The sequence below is a fragment of the Macrosteles quadrilineatus genome, unplaced genomic scaffold, assembly GCF_028750875.1.
Source record: "Macrosteles quadrilineatus isolate MER2022 unplaced genomic scaffold, UCM_ALF_1.0 Scaffold_32__1_contigs__length_1466915, whole genome shotgun sequence".
Lineage (NCBI taxonomy): Eukaryota > Metazoa > Arthropoda > Insecta > Hemiptera > Cicadellidae > Macrosteles > Macrosteles quadrilineatus.
Genome location: NW_026542625.1, coordinates 989,636 through 1,003,902, shown reverse-complemented (window position 1 = coordinate 1,003,902; position 14,267 = coordinate 989,636). Strand labels below are relative to the sequence as shown.

Sequence of the window (14,267 nt, the reverse complement as noted above, 5' to 3'; positions counted from 1 at the left end):
AAAAACTGGTTGCAACATTTGTTCACACTAATCATTTTTGAAAGTAGCTATGTATGTAGAATTCTTAAGTGATGTAATATGTCAATTTTATTTCAACAGGTAATATAAATCACCTTAGTTAAACAATTTCCAGCGCTTTAAAATTCTCTAGTAGGCCTATGTGGGAATATATTGTAAGGCACACCCTTAATGTTTCATAGTTTATGTGGTATAAGATCTCAGGTTGGCAGGTTATTGATATAAAATTGTCACTTGTAAATTTGTAGAAATGGAGGTAGTATTTTCATGGGGTGGTTTAATCACTTATCACAGCTAAAATATTGGACCGGGTTGAGATTTTAAAACTCATAAAATAACAAGTCGTCTAGTTTGTAGTTGAAGACTGAAAAGAAGAAGTGTGTACTGATTTTATTGTCTAGGCCCAACTCATGAGGGCTTAGAAAAAATGTCCTAACGTACACAAACAGAATTTATGAAGAACTCAAGAGTTAGAAAATAATTCATCGAATACAGCCTCAACTGAAAAGTAGTTAGGTGTTGACTTAAGATACTGAATTAGACATCCCATCTATATGAACCAGCTGTGGCCAAATTTTATTCATAAAGAACTTGGTTGGATAAGCCACTCATGCAGTCATGCAGTGCGCTACAGTCTAAAACTTGATTTTATCCCTTAGTTTTGTTACTGAGACAGTTGAAATTACGCAAAATATACTATGGGTTACAATAAGTGATTCAATCAGTTTGACTCCTTCTTTGTTGATGGCTTAATTAAGTTAAGTCCATATTCATTCTAATGCTGACAGTAACTTAACCGGGAATGGGATGTCTAGTTGTATCATAGTCATAGGTATAAGTATCAAACCAATGTAAATGTTATGGATTTTGTTGGAAAGCTTGGTTGAAGCCCGGCAGCGGAGTAGAGCTACTAGGAGTATCTCCGGGAGACAAGAAGCCTGGTATGACCAAGTCAGCATCAGAGGAGGAGCCCTGACTAGGACCAGACATCTGCAGGATCTGTCTGCTCAACGACTGTTCTTCCTCCACCTCCATGAAGTGACTGCCAGACATGATTGACAAGGGGAGGGGGTCTGACTCGTCCGCAGTGGTCAGCAGGAGGTTGGGAGGGAACTGATGAGGCAGAAGAGTGATAAACTCCTCGGCTTTAATATCAATCACTTCTGACGACGAGCCCCTCGGAATCTCTTCATAACTCATACCTGGATCGAGGCTGGACATGTGATGAGGGTATGGGGGAGGTGGGCTTTGGTAAATTGTATCGGACATCATGCTTCCGCTTGTTTCCGACAGTAATTCTTCTGGTTGACCGATCTGTCTCAACGTTTCAGAGTCCGCTTTAAATATTTCACTACTGGCAGGTAAATTTGTTTCGTCATCTTCCTCGTCGTCGAACATTCCGAGAGAAGATCTACTTTCACTTTTAACGTCTAGCAGTGGGAGTTCCTCGTCTTCTAGTCTGCTAGTAGAAGCTTCTTCCAATATAGCGGTGACGGACTTTGTTTTCTGATCTGCCTTTTTCTTTCCTTTCTTCCCTCCATGGTTGTGGCTCTTTTTTATATGTCTGACGAGATGGTCTTTTCTTCCGAAACGTTGAGGACAAAACTGGCATAAAAAATCCCTCCTACCGGTATGAACGACCAGATGGCGCCTCACATCCTTTCCGGTGAAGAAGCTTCTCTCGCAATACTCACATCTGTATTTTCGATCCGCTTGTGTTTTAACGGTCCGAGAACCGGCGTGGATTTTTAAATGCAAAACTATTTCTTCTTTTGTCGCACATACTTTATTACAAATCGTACACTCGAGATTACCGTCTTCCGCCGCATGGACGGCTACGTGCTTTCGAAAACTAATCGGAGAACTGTACTCTTTTCCACAACCTTCTCGATCGCATTTGAACCGCTGTTTCAGAGGACTGTGAACCTTAGAATGATTTTTCAAGTGATCTTTTCGGTGAAAAGTCCGTCCGCAGGTATTACACCGATACTGTCGAGTGTCCGAGTGTATGAGAGCGTGGCGGACCAGTTTGAAGCGAGATGAGAAGGCCTTGCTGCAATGCTGACACACAAACGGTCGTTCTCCTGTGTGAGAGTAAAGGTGTTGACTCAGCTTGCCGGGACTGCCGAAGCTCTTGGGGCAGTGAGGGCAGGAGTGGCGTGCTCTACTCTCTGAGAACAGCTGTCTGCGCGCCGTGGGGGGAGCCTCCTCCCGCTCTGACTGCGGCGGTCGCTTTCTTGGTCTCGTGCGTCGCGCAGGTAGGCCTGCGGACGTGGATGGAGTGGCACATAGACATGCTTCGAGGGAATGCCTGCAAACCGAGCACTGCTGAACCACCGGGCCGTGCGATCGCAACTGGGGGCCCACCCCTGGAGACTGGTCTGAAAAATTTCAACCGTACTTAGTCCGATGTGTCAAAGTTTTATGAAATGACATAGTGAGGATAGCAGATTAAAAAGAAATAAAATTTTGTACAAATACTAATATGGAATACTTTTTAGAAATTTAAATTATTATAATTGTATCCAGGGAAAACATGTATATCTTAGAGAAAACTTCATAAAGAATCAATGGAATGTAGCATTTACTACAATGGTAAGTAACTAATTCAGTAAATTAGTTAGCTTCCATGAAGGTCATGAAAGGTAAACTCCTGGTTTAAAGGTAAACAAAAAAGTAATAGAGAACCTAGTATAATTCTATCATAACACAACACTTTTTGCTATATAATATGGCTCAACAGATACAGTCCGCAAAACTCTAATAATATACTAACTTTTCTAGATTAGAAATCATAAGAACAACTGATAAGCATATTTTAAAAAAGAAAAATGTATAAGATACAAAATTAAAATTTTTTTTTCAAATGCACACAAAAAATTACTCAATAAGAACTCCTCTAAAATCTGATTCAGCGATAAAATACAATAAAACATGTTGGATTGTATATTCAAACCACAAGAATTTCAAAGTGGTATAACTATCATAACCATACAATATCAAACCTACAATATTATTATTTGATGCTAACAAGAAAAAAAGATCAATAGTTGTTCTTAAAACGTTTGTTCAGATAAATAAATAAATAAATAATTAAATCATATAAATGTTTTGTTCTACATTTTAGTTTAATTTTGTACTAACATTTTCTTGATTAGTTGTATGACACCGGTAAAGTTGCTTTATTCGTATTTGTAATTGTGTCATTCACCTCGACAACAGCTGTTCAACACACACACTTGCGCGAGTCGTTAATACACTCTATGTTTAGAGGCCGAAAGAAGAGCTTGTATTTTAATTTAACTAATTTTTCACAAACACTTTAGTTTCAAAACCTGGTTTTATAAACACTTTGGATTTTTTTAAATCGCTTGACCTATGGCTCCAAATCATGTCAGCACTTTCACTCATAATACTTCCTTGGTACTGTTTTTTTGTATTTATATTAAAACGGAAATGCTATTAAATATTATTATTATTTCAATATTATTAAAACATTGATAAACCTTTTTTGCTCTTATTATTTGCTATTCTTTCTACTGTAATACATTTTGAAAATTGTATAATGTAATGGAGACGTATGAAACCTTTCAGAATTGTAAACCCTTCACTTATAGACTTAAGTTTTGTTTTTATTTCACACATGGCTACTACAGTATATCCAATGACCAAATAGATAAAAATAGTTTTAAAACTGTAGAAGTTTGAATCATTACAACTTCTAGAAAACAAAGATAGGCTACTATTAAAATATGGGACGTACATTTATTCACCTGACCTTACATACTGCCCCTAATATACAGATCTACATTTATGGTCACAAAATGATATTCATTGACTTTGAAATATCCAGATACGCAATTCAATTTGTTTATCAAGGCTGAGAAACTGAGAGGCCTATTGCCAAAACAGTGACCTACTACTTGGACCAAGTGCGTTGGTCATCTACGCACTGAGCAAGCTACGCTACAAGGTGGTGATTCATATGTACATATTTTACTGTGTTGTATAAAAACAATAAGACCCAACAGAATTCTGATAAAATAAATTCAATACTTGAACAATCAAATACTATCAAACTGCGATAAACCAAAACCCTTTCTAAAAGTTTTTATACATTTTTAAAACATTATTTAAAAAATTACACAAATAACTTGTCAAAGTTGAATTTATTTTTATAAATAAAACCAGTGATTTACTTTATAAAAGTGTTGGAGAAAACTGGCGTTTCCCACATGATGATGTAACATGCATTTCACTACTCTAAGTGTATTTTAGAATTTATTATTTTAATTAATTTTTAAAGAGGTTGGCACTCTCTTTTAACCTTGAGTTTCTTTATCCACAGGGGTCTCAATCCCGGGTTCAATCCAATCCCGGTGTTTCGGGACTCATCAATCCTGGGATTATATTATTTTATGATTTTAACCAATTAGCCATTTTAAATGAGCGTGAAGTCCCCTTGTTGAGTTCTCTAATGTTTTAAACTGGCCTTAACTGTGTTACACTGTGCAATTTCTCTGTTTTTTAAGTAAAGAAATATCACCACACGGAACTTTCATCACCTGTCTTTCTTATTTACAATGTATGAATGTTTATATGTCACTCTTAAATTAAATAAACCCATTAAAAAAATTACGACTCGCATGTAGTACATGTCACGTAAACTATATAAACCAAAATATAAAGATAAAAAGATAACATGAGAAGAATCATGAGTTGCAGCATAATATTTAATGTTATGTTCACTGACAGAAATAAAACAATTTAAGGTACTGCATTGTTAAAAAAAATTAATACCACACTAAAAACTAAATACAAAGATAAAGTTATAGGCCTGGACCATAAATAAGTCATGCATCTTAATAATGAAATAATAATGGTGCGTTTGTTGTTAATTTTTAGGCCTTTAATGTTATTAAAAAAATAATATTTTAATTACCCGTTGCCATGTTATGTTTGCCACATCAATTGCGTTGTTTGCGTTAAATGACAAAAGTAAAACTCAAAACAACCACTAGTTGTAGTGTAATTAACTTCTAACTAATGTAATAACATTTACAGAAAGTAAATACAATTCGTCCAAAAACATGAAACATTATATGTTTACATTACGTTCGCCTATTGAGTTTGATGATACAGTATAACCTCTTTAATCCGAACTAATTGGGACCAGGGGTAGTTCGGACTATTGAATAGTTCGGATTACAGAACATATTGTTGTTTTTACGTAACAATAGCTAAAACATGGCTAAAATTGATCAAAATTATTTTGGGGAAAATGAAAAAAATGTTTTATACATTAAAATACAGTGTTTATTTAATACAGTAGTAAACATGGTGAATAAACAGTACTGTACATTAAATACAGTATAGAATAAAGAACTGCTGTACTGTGTATAGACTACAGCAATGAGGGGTTCGGATTAAAAAGGTTCTACTGTAATTAAAAGTGTCCAATCAAAATAGATCACAGTTTATACCATATTTCATATATATATTTATCGTCCTAAAAATAAACAGTATACTGTGTTTCAAGTGTTATTGGACGTATTTTTTAAATTATTTTCCGTAAGTAAAACTCCTCAAATTCACAAAAAAATTATATAAACATAGGTTCTGCAATCCCATTAAAACCGGGATTAAGAGACGTCAATCCTGGGATTTCTAGTTATCAAAAATCTACCGGGATCCCGGGATTAAGACCCCTAGTCCCAGGCCTGTGTGTGGAATGTACTAAACAAAGCAACTGGTACAGCACAAAACACCATGATGCAAACAAACGACATCACTGCCTTAATTTCATAGCCCATTGTGGTTCTGACTGGGCCAACAAAGAAGTAGTTTTCTGCCAATAGAAATATATTTTTTAACATTGTCGCTTGGAAATAATTATATCTTGCTCATACAAAATTGCAACTTGATAAAAAGTAATTTTTAAGCATAAAATAAATCAATGAAATAATTATTTTCTATCCAAAGTTTGAATTAGGTTTTTGGGGTTTGTGGATCTTATGTCTACTATCTCATGACCAATTCAATACTTAACATATGTTTTAGCGAGAATTTCTTATTATTAAAGGAATTTGTTGGACTTTTGTGTACAGCAAATCGAACCCTAAATATTTTTTTAAAATGCATATTGGGTATCAATTTAAAGCTCTTATCCTCTAGATATGCCTTTTGCGGGTTTGGATAATATCCCATGAAAGCCCATTGTCCTATAGGCTTTTAAAATTTCATTGTGCTGAATTCTGTCGTCAATCATCAGAACTTTTTCAAGTTTACATTTGTTTACATCAAAAAATATGGCCATGATACAATTTTGTTTAAATCAATACGAAAATGGGGTTATCTGTAGTTGGTAATGTTTCGTTGAATTCAATAAAATGTTGTAATGTTATTAGCAAATGTAAAGAAAAAAATGACTTACGTTAGACATTGTGTTGTGATGGGATTTTGTGTTTTCATAGTATGTTTTATTAGTATTTGTAATTTTTCTAAGATACCTCAAATAGATTGCACACATAATGAAAATAATAGGACTCGCAATGCAAATAATAGGGATATGATAAGAAATAATCGTTTCCAATTTTATCAACTATATATCAATATCACAGATTTTGAAGTCACAAAGTGATGCAAGTTACTAGTAATATAATCAATGAAGATAATACAAAGATGGCGCAAGTTACTAGTAATATAATCAATGAAGATTATGGAATTGTCAAAATCCTTCAAGTTTTGTAACATTTAAAAACTATTCTAGACTTCATCATAAGCTTCACACAGATTTACGAGTGACATTGATAAAAAGTTATTAATCATTTAAACATGCATACTATTTGTTCAATTAAAATGAAGTTTAGGCCTACCAGATGGAGGTTTGGATCCCATGTCGAAGGCATATTCCTGGTTCAACAATCACCAGTTGACCGCACAACAAACAGCAGAGCCCACAGTTCTATAACAAATGCAATTGTCAAATAATATTATTAATATGCTTTTTATTGACTTAAAGTTTTAGTTTTACTGAGATCCATGTTCTTTATGTTGGAAATATTATCACAAGAAACTTGTTAACTTTTTTAAAAGTGATTTAGGGTTTTTTAGAGTTGTATCGCTTGTTATTTTTTTTAAGTCTTCAGGAGTTTTTGTTTTTGACTTTTTTTTGGAAACCAACATTTCTGTTGTAATTATAAACTGTTGTAATTATAAACTGTTGAAAACATTGAAAGATTTCAATAAAAAACTAGAGTTCTTATTGTTGTAATCTTTTAGTTTAAACATTTCCGTAAATTCCTGTGTAGACAAAGGCTGTAGGTTAGCTAAAATGTGCACATTTGTGGATTTTATCTTGCAATATTTTTTAATATTGTTTCTATTTTCAACTTTTAGTTATTAAATTTCATCAGTTTAACTAGCATAATTTAAATTTAAAACTGCATATGAAAGTGACCTTAAAACTGAAAATAAAAATGACAATTTTTAGAAATAAAAAATATTGGTACCAATGAATGAGGGAAGTAACAACAGCTGGTATGAGTCATCAAGGCAAAGGTGTTGTAAAATAGTAGACCAAGGACAAGAGGTATACAGCAATAAAATACAGCATCATATCTTGAAAACAATTTGTAGCAAGGTTCATGTCTCAGACAGTTTCAACAAATACAATCACAATTTGTTGTACATTTCCAATACTGTAGATCTACAGAAAATAATTTTATTATTTATAAAAGTAAACAACTGGTGATTTTTCTACGTAGGGAATCAATTTAAATTTATAATAAAAGTGCAATTTTGTGTCTGGATCAATCTTGGAAATTGTAAATAAAGTTTACTTGTTTTTAAGTTTTTTTTATTTTTTATAAATTTTACACTTTGATTGTCCAATTACCACTTTTTTGACAATTTTATCGTGATAAAATTATGTTGAAAGAATTGTCAATTTATTACCTGTACCTAAGATTTTCTTTTTATAACTATTAGAGTAAAAGTCTACAAATTCGGCAAAATTAAGTGCCGACCGAGAGTGCAGCAGGCAGCGCATTAATTCCTTCCCCAATGGGTTAAAGTTAAAATCCAAATGTTTTCAAACCGGTTGGTTTCTGGTGGATGCCGACATAGTAAGGAGAGGTAAGTTACCCGGCCGCAGCAAACCACTGGACTAAGCAAACTCTCTTTCTAACCAGAAATCGTATCAAAATTCAAAAAACGGTAACTAACAAAACTGAATTAAACAACATATTTAAAACTTTTGATCCTAAAAATATGTCTGCGGATTTGATGAAGTATCAAACTCTGTTGTAAAATATTGTACAGAAGAACTAATTGACTCCCTTTTAGACATCATAAACAGTTTGATTCTAAATCCACATGTACCTGAAAGAAGAAAAAATGTCAAAAACAAACTACAAGCCAATTTCTATACTGCCCACTTTCTCAAAATACATAGAAAAATCATTTTTAACCAGATAATGAACCATTTAAATGAAAATAACCTACTAAACTGAAAAATAAATGGATTTTTACCTCAAAAATCTATAACTTTACTACTACAGCAATTTTTGGTGATTTTATAACAAAAAAACTGGGAATAAAATAACAATGTCATAGGAATCTACCTGGACATAGAAAATGTGTTTGACAGTCTAAATTTTAAAACCCTCATAGCAAACTAAATGCACTCAAAAATGCACAAAAATGGATCAAAAGTTACTTCACAAATAGAAAACAACAAAAAGAAATAGACTACATAAAAACAATAATGAACTAAAACTAAATCAAAATTTAAAGATATGACCCAAGGAATCACACAAGGAAGCATCCTCAGATCCCTCGATTTTTTTCATGTTAGCTAGATGAACAATTTTCCGGAAAACCTTCTCAGGAAAGGACTGAATAAGTTTGCTGATGACACCACAGTACTAATCCCTCAAAATCACCTCTTTATAAACAATGGAGGAATGGAAAATATTCTAAAACATAGAAGAATTTAGCAAAACAATAGAAATCAAAATCAACAACACAAAAACTGTCACAATAGAATTTTCCTGCAAGTCAAACTCCATCAAAAATCCAAAAGAAATATCAAACCCAAACAAATTGCATCATGCTAAATTTCTAGGAATCCAAATAATTTAAAATGGGAACACCATATTGATTTCCTTAAACAAAAGTTATCCACATCAATTTGTGCTATGAGAAGAATAACAAGTCTGACAGACTTTGCTACAACAAAAACTGCCTACCATGCACTTAACTTACAGAATCGCACCTCCGTTTTGGAATTGTCGCCTGGGGCGCAGCAAGTAGGCCTACAGATCTTTCTCAAACAGTTTTTGTACTGTACTTCAAAAAACAAGCAATAAGAACCCTAAATAATTTTCACTATAAAGAAATCTGCAAACCATTCTTTAAAAAAATTTCACATCAACATTTATTAATACCTAGTGGAAGTAGTAGCCCAAGCAATCAAATTGGATCCATCTAATGAAATGAAACCCATAAAATTACAATACCAGAAGGAAAAAATACCTAAATTTACCACAGCGTAGCCTAGAAAGAACTGCAAGAACCAGCACTTTTCCCTCCACACTGAAATATGGTTATGTGGTTCCAATCTTCAAAGCCGGTGATCGTTGCGATGTTACAAATTACAGGCCCATAGTAATCCAGTCCGTCCTCAGTAAAATTTTTGAAGGGCTTATTTTAGACATCGTACAGCCTTTATTTAAACATATCATAATTGATGAGCAGCATGGCTTTACCTCTGGTCGCTCCACTGTGACGAATCTTTTATCTCTCCAGTGTCTGGTGTTGGAAGCCTTTGGACGAAGAAATCAAGTTGACGCCATTTACATTGACTTTAGTAAAGCTTTTTGACAAGATAAATCATAGTCATCTGCTTGCAAAGCTCCAAGGCTATGGGTTCGCTGGAAGGATTCTACAATGGTTTAAGAGCTACCTTACCAATCGACGGCTTGCTGTACGCCTTGGTTCTGAAGTCTCTTCTTTCTTCGCTGCAAGTTCTGGTGTTCCTCAGGGGTCTCATCTTGGACCGTTCTTGTTTTCCATCTTTATTAATGACATTAAGAAGGTCATCAAAGTCCCATTTCTTCTATTTGCGGATGACATTAAGCTACTCGTTGAAGTTGCATCACATCATGACTGCCAGTCCTTACAGGACGCCCTCGATGACGTATTTGGCTAGTGCCTCTCCAATGACATGGCTGTGAATCCCACAAAAACCAAATTGATCACGTTCAGCAGGAAATTAAATACAGTGTTAGCTGACTACTCTCTTGATCGCAACCGGGTTGAGAGATGCAATACCATCAAGGATCTTGGTGTTCTAATTGACTCCTCATTCGAGTTTGGACCCCACATAAACCAAATCTGCACCAGGGCCTCTCGTATGCTCGGTTTGGTATTCCGCTCTGCTAGACATGGTTTGAGCAACCATGCCTGTATTATCCTGTACAAGTCTCTCATCCTGCAGCTACTCGAGTATGCTTCCTTGGTTTGGTCACCATACCATCTTGGCCATATTTACCATCTTCAGTCGGTACAAAGACGCTTCATCAGGTTCCTGGGATGTCGTGCTGGTCTTGACTTTCGTGACGTCCGGGTAGACGAGCTCTCTAATATGTATGACATTCCGAGTCTTGAAAACAGAAGGCGAGTGGCTGATGTGACCTTTCTCTACAAACTGATAAATAACCAAGTCAACTGCCCCTTCTTGCTGGAAAGGATAAACTTCCATGTTCCTTCGAGAATCACGAGACATCAGCGTGTATTTGAACTTGACCATACTGGGACTAACTACGCCAGATCTAGTCCCATTCCCCGGATTATGCGTCTCGGGAATGTGATAAGCAGCTCTGTTGACCTTTTAACTGCCTCCTTGGGAGTGGTTCGGCGTTCTGCGGCTGACAGCATCCTTGAGGGTACCCCATAAAAGCATTGTTGTTGTTGTTCCTTTGTTGTTGATTTTTCTCATGTTAATATTTGTGATCTATTTTGTTTGTATTCTTGTTATTGATATATTCATTGTTATGTTTTGTTATTGTTATATTTTTTATACATTGTTATATTTTTTTATACATTGTTATATTTTTCTTAAATATTGTTTTCAACTCCTCTGTTAATTATTAAATCTTTATACCTAATATTTGTAACTACTTAATGTAAAATGGTGTTTGCCGTTGGTGTTTAATAAATAAAAATAAATAAATAAATAAACAATCCAACTTTGTATAGTAATAGAATGGCTTTAATGGCATAAAGGCGAGCAATTTCGTCCTCTTTGTGTTTCCTCTATGTTTTCTTTCTCTCTGACATATTCTTCTGGTTCCATTTGTCGAGCAAGAACTCACTGCAAACACTGATCTGGACGATGTCATTGAAGAATTTAAACAAATGGTGCCCTTCAACCGACGGATAAATTTGTAGATGTTAGTAAATAAAACTTATTTCTTTCTCACAAAAACTCATTTGTTTTATAAGGATAGTGCCACATAACAACTTTACACATGTTTTTATATGACAAAATAGTTACATATAAATATTAATTATATACGCATAGTTTTGAGAGGAAATACTATGTATTTTTTTTTATCCATGCTTAAAAACAGTGTTTTTGGAGACAGTATTTTCAAACCATTTCCCCGGGCCCCCCGTTGGCTTGGGGGGTATTCCATGCCACCCTAACCCCCTGGAAGGTCTGGCACCCACAATTCCAAGACCCTGCGCACGCCTATGCTCATACACCAGAAAAACAAGAAAATGAAAAAAAGTGTGTAGGCCTAATTATATAGTAGGCCTATAGAAGCCTCCAATGGAATTTTTAATTTTGATAGGCCTTATCTTTGACTAAGGCATAAGGCAAAAAGCATTTACCGTACACGTGGAATCCCAATATAACAAGTTAATCCTCATAGGAAATTTGCAAAAATGTGATTATATGTAGTATAATGCTGCTGTTCTAACACAACCTAACCGAACCAAACTTCTAGAACTCCTTTGATGTCAGAAATAGCATGTCAGGGTGGTCGATCATGCTTTATGCGAACTAGTGACTGTATTAAGTTAAGTCCTTTGAAGGTACTGTAGGTTGGATTAGGTAAGATAATGTTTAGGTTATCGTTTATGTCTCATAAAGACTGTTTTTATACAATTAAAAACCTTATAAAACACTCCAAAACACTATTTCAAAAATACAAGCATAATAATATGATTTATGGTGAAAAGATGACGCCTCCCCCAATCTTTATGTCCGGAGGAGAACAGAAGTAGGTCTAAGCAGTAAGTAAGGTCTTAGTTTTTACCATTTGACAGCGGGCTGCTCGATAGGCCTAATGATGCTTCTTACAGAGCCAAAATAACCCAGATTTAATTTGTTCTAGGTATCAAAAGCGTTAACCTTAACCATTTATGTTATCCTGAGTCAAACATTACCTTTGTAATTTTTAAATTAACGACATTTAATCATTCAAAAACATAATTTATGAGTTATTCAACTCTCAATAATTGAAGAGGCCAATGAATACTGAACTAAGACGATCTTGCTGCACCCATACACTACTTAGTTTAATTAGTGTGCATGGAAGGCAGTTAAACCATTGAATAACTTAAGTAGCCTAATTTTACTTAATATAATAAACTGTAACAAATAAGAAGGTTTCAAATTCATAATAGGCTAGGCCCTATGCCTATAAAACTCCAGAGGGTTGGATCAAATGTGGCTCTATAACTTATAATAACTGGCCAAAAGTTTAATCAATTTAAAAAAAAAACATATTTTTAAGCTGGTTAAATGCTGAGTGGATTTTAAAAATACCGTAAGTACCTAACTTAGCCTTTGGTAATGGGCTTAGAGAACTTTGTAACCTCTTTAACCAGCCCTGTTATTTAAACAAAAGAATTAAATCATCAAACAAATTGGTTATCCAAATAAGTTAGGATAACTCAAACCTCAATGCTCAATTTAATGCCAAAATAATGGGAAGAAATAAATTAAAATGTATCAAGCTACCTAGCATAAAAGAGAGGAAATGTTGGCCCTTTAACCCTGTTTAGTTCATTTTACATTAAGAGCTTACTTTGTTTTGATTTATTCCAAACAACATAGGCTTGGTTATAGGACATTTTATAATAGCTTTACAGCAATATATTTAGAAATTTATGCTAGAAATTACTTATCAGTCTTAACTTAATGTAGGCTAGATTACAGATAGACATAAAAACATTATCACTGGAGGCCATTGTCTGTAATCAGCTGATGATAACTCACTTAGAGAAAATTCTTGATGTTGATAGTTAGATTTGTACCTGACACTATTACTATAATAAAAATCCAAATTTGTAAAAATAATTTGATGTTATACTGAAGATGGACTAAAACAATTAACATAACTTAGCACTAGCAAAACAAATACTTACTGTTAGAAAACTCAATCCACGTGAAATAACTTATATTGTTTCTTTAAAAGGAGCAAAATTCCAAATTTACTTTGAAAAAGAGATTTGTTTTTTGATATATCGGGTTTCCTCTCAAAATGTGAAAAGGGACTGGTATCATGATAACTAATCAACTTCTAATTAATAAAGAGAACCCGTCAGACACATACTATCCTTGAAATTTGACAGAGGCCATCTTGGCTAGATTCTATTGTTTGGTAAAACATATGTTTAGTAAACAGATGTTCATAGTTGCTCATTTGAATATGACGTAGTCACCTCAGGAATTGCGTACAAAGAAAAGAATCAAGCCAAAGAGTAATGTAGTTATCGTGGCATATATGACTATGTAACATGGATAAACATAAACAAATGACGTCACTGGCCCGAATTTCATACTAATAATCGTAACACCTGGTTTAAGGACGATTTTTTTACCGTTCCATTCAAGTATTAGCTGAGCGGAGTTCCTATACTACACTTCTGCTTTTGTTTTATAAATACTCCTCCTAAATGGCTGAAGTGTGAAATTTAGTACAGTCATAGTAACCAACTATGAAAAGATATAGATCTAAAATGGTACAAATCAGACGAAAGGGCTGTTTTGTACGTAAATTTTAACATCGGCCTTACCTTACGGGTTTAATGGTTACAAGGTTGCAATGAAAGTACTAGCAAGATAACAATGAGAAGGTAAACAAATTACGTAGTAACATAATATTATGCTAGGCAACGAATTGTCTATACTAGCACATCCACCTATAAATCCCAAAGTACCCATGAACTTT

The 14,267-nt window shown here is 34.2% G+C and overlaps 2 protein-coding genes across 2 annotated transcripts; one reads left to right on the top strand and one right to left on the bottom strand.

Moving 5' to 3' along the window:
* Positions 1-13,635, bottom strand: LOC129005750 (zinc finger protein PLAGL1-like). Its single transcript, XM_054434743.1, has 3 exons — positions 13,462-13,635; positions 6,894-6,982; positions 1-2,399 (listed from the first exon to the last, which is right to left on the bottom strand). The coding sequence occupies exons 2-3, from the start codon at positions 6,913-6,915 to the stop codon at positions 877-879; spliced, it is 1,545 nt and encodes a 514-aa protein (XP_054290718.1). The 5' UTR covers positions 6,916-6,982; positions 13,462-13,635; the 3' UTR covers positions 1-876.
* Positions 10,247-10,978, top strand: LOC129005777 (uncharacterized). Its single transcript, XM_054434787.1, has one exon. The coding sequence runs from the start codon at positions 10,247-10,249 to the stop codon at positions 10,976-10,978; it is 732 nt and encodes a 243-aa protein (XP_054290762.1).
* Positions 13,636-14,267: the final 632 nt, after the last annotated feature.

Coding starts and splice junctions, on each gene's coding strand:
- LOC129005750 (XM_054434743.1), bottom strand. CDS start 6,915: ATGGGATCCAAACCTCCATCTG. Junction 2,400..6,893: donor GGGATCCAAACCTCCATCTG/GTAGGCCTAAAC, acceptor GAAATTTTTCAG/ACCAGTCTCCAGGGGTGGGC.
- LOC129005777 (XM_054434787.1), top strand. CDS start 10,247: ATGGCTGTGAATCCCACAAAAACCAAATTGATCACGTTCAGCAGGAAA.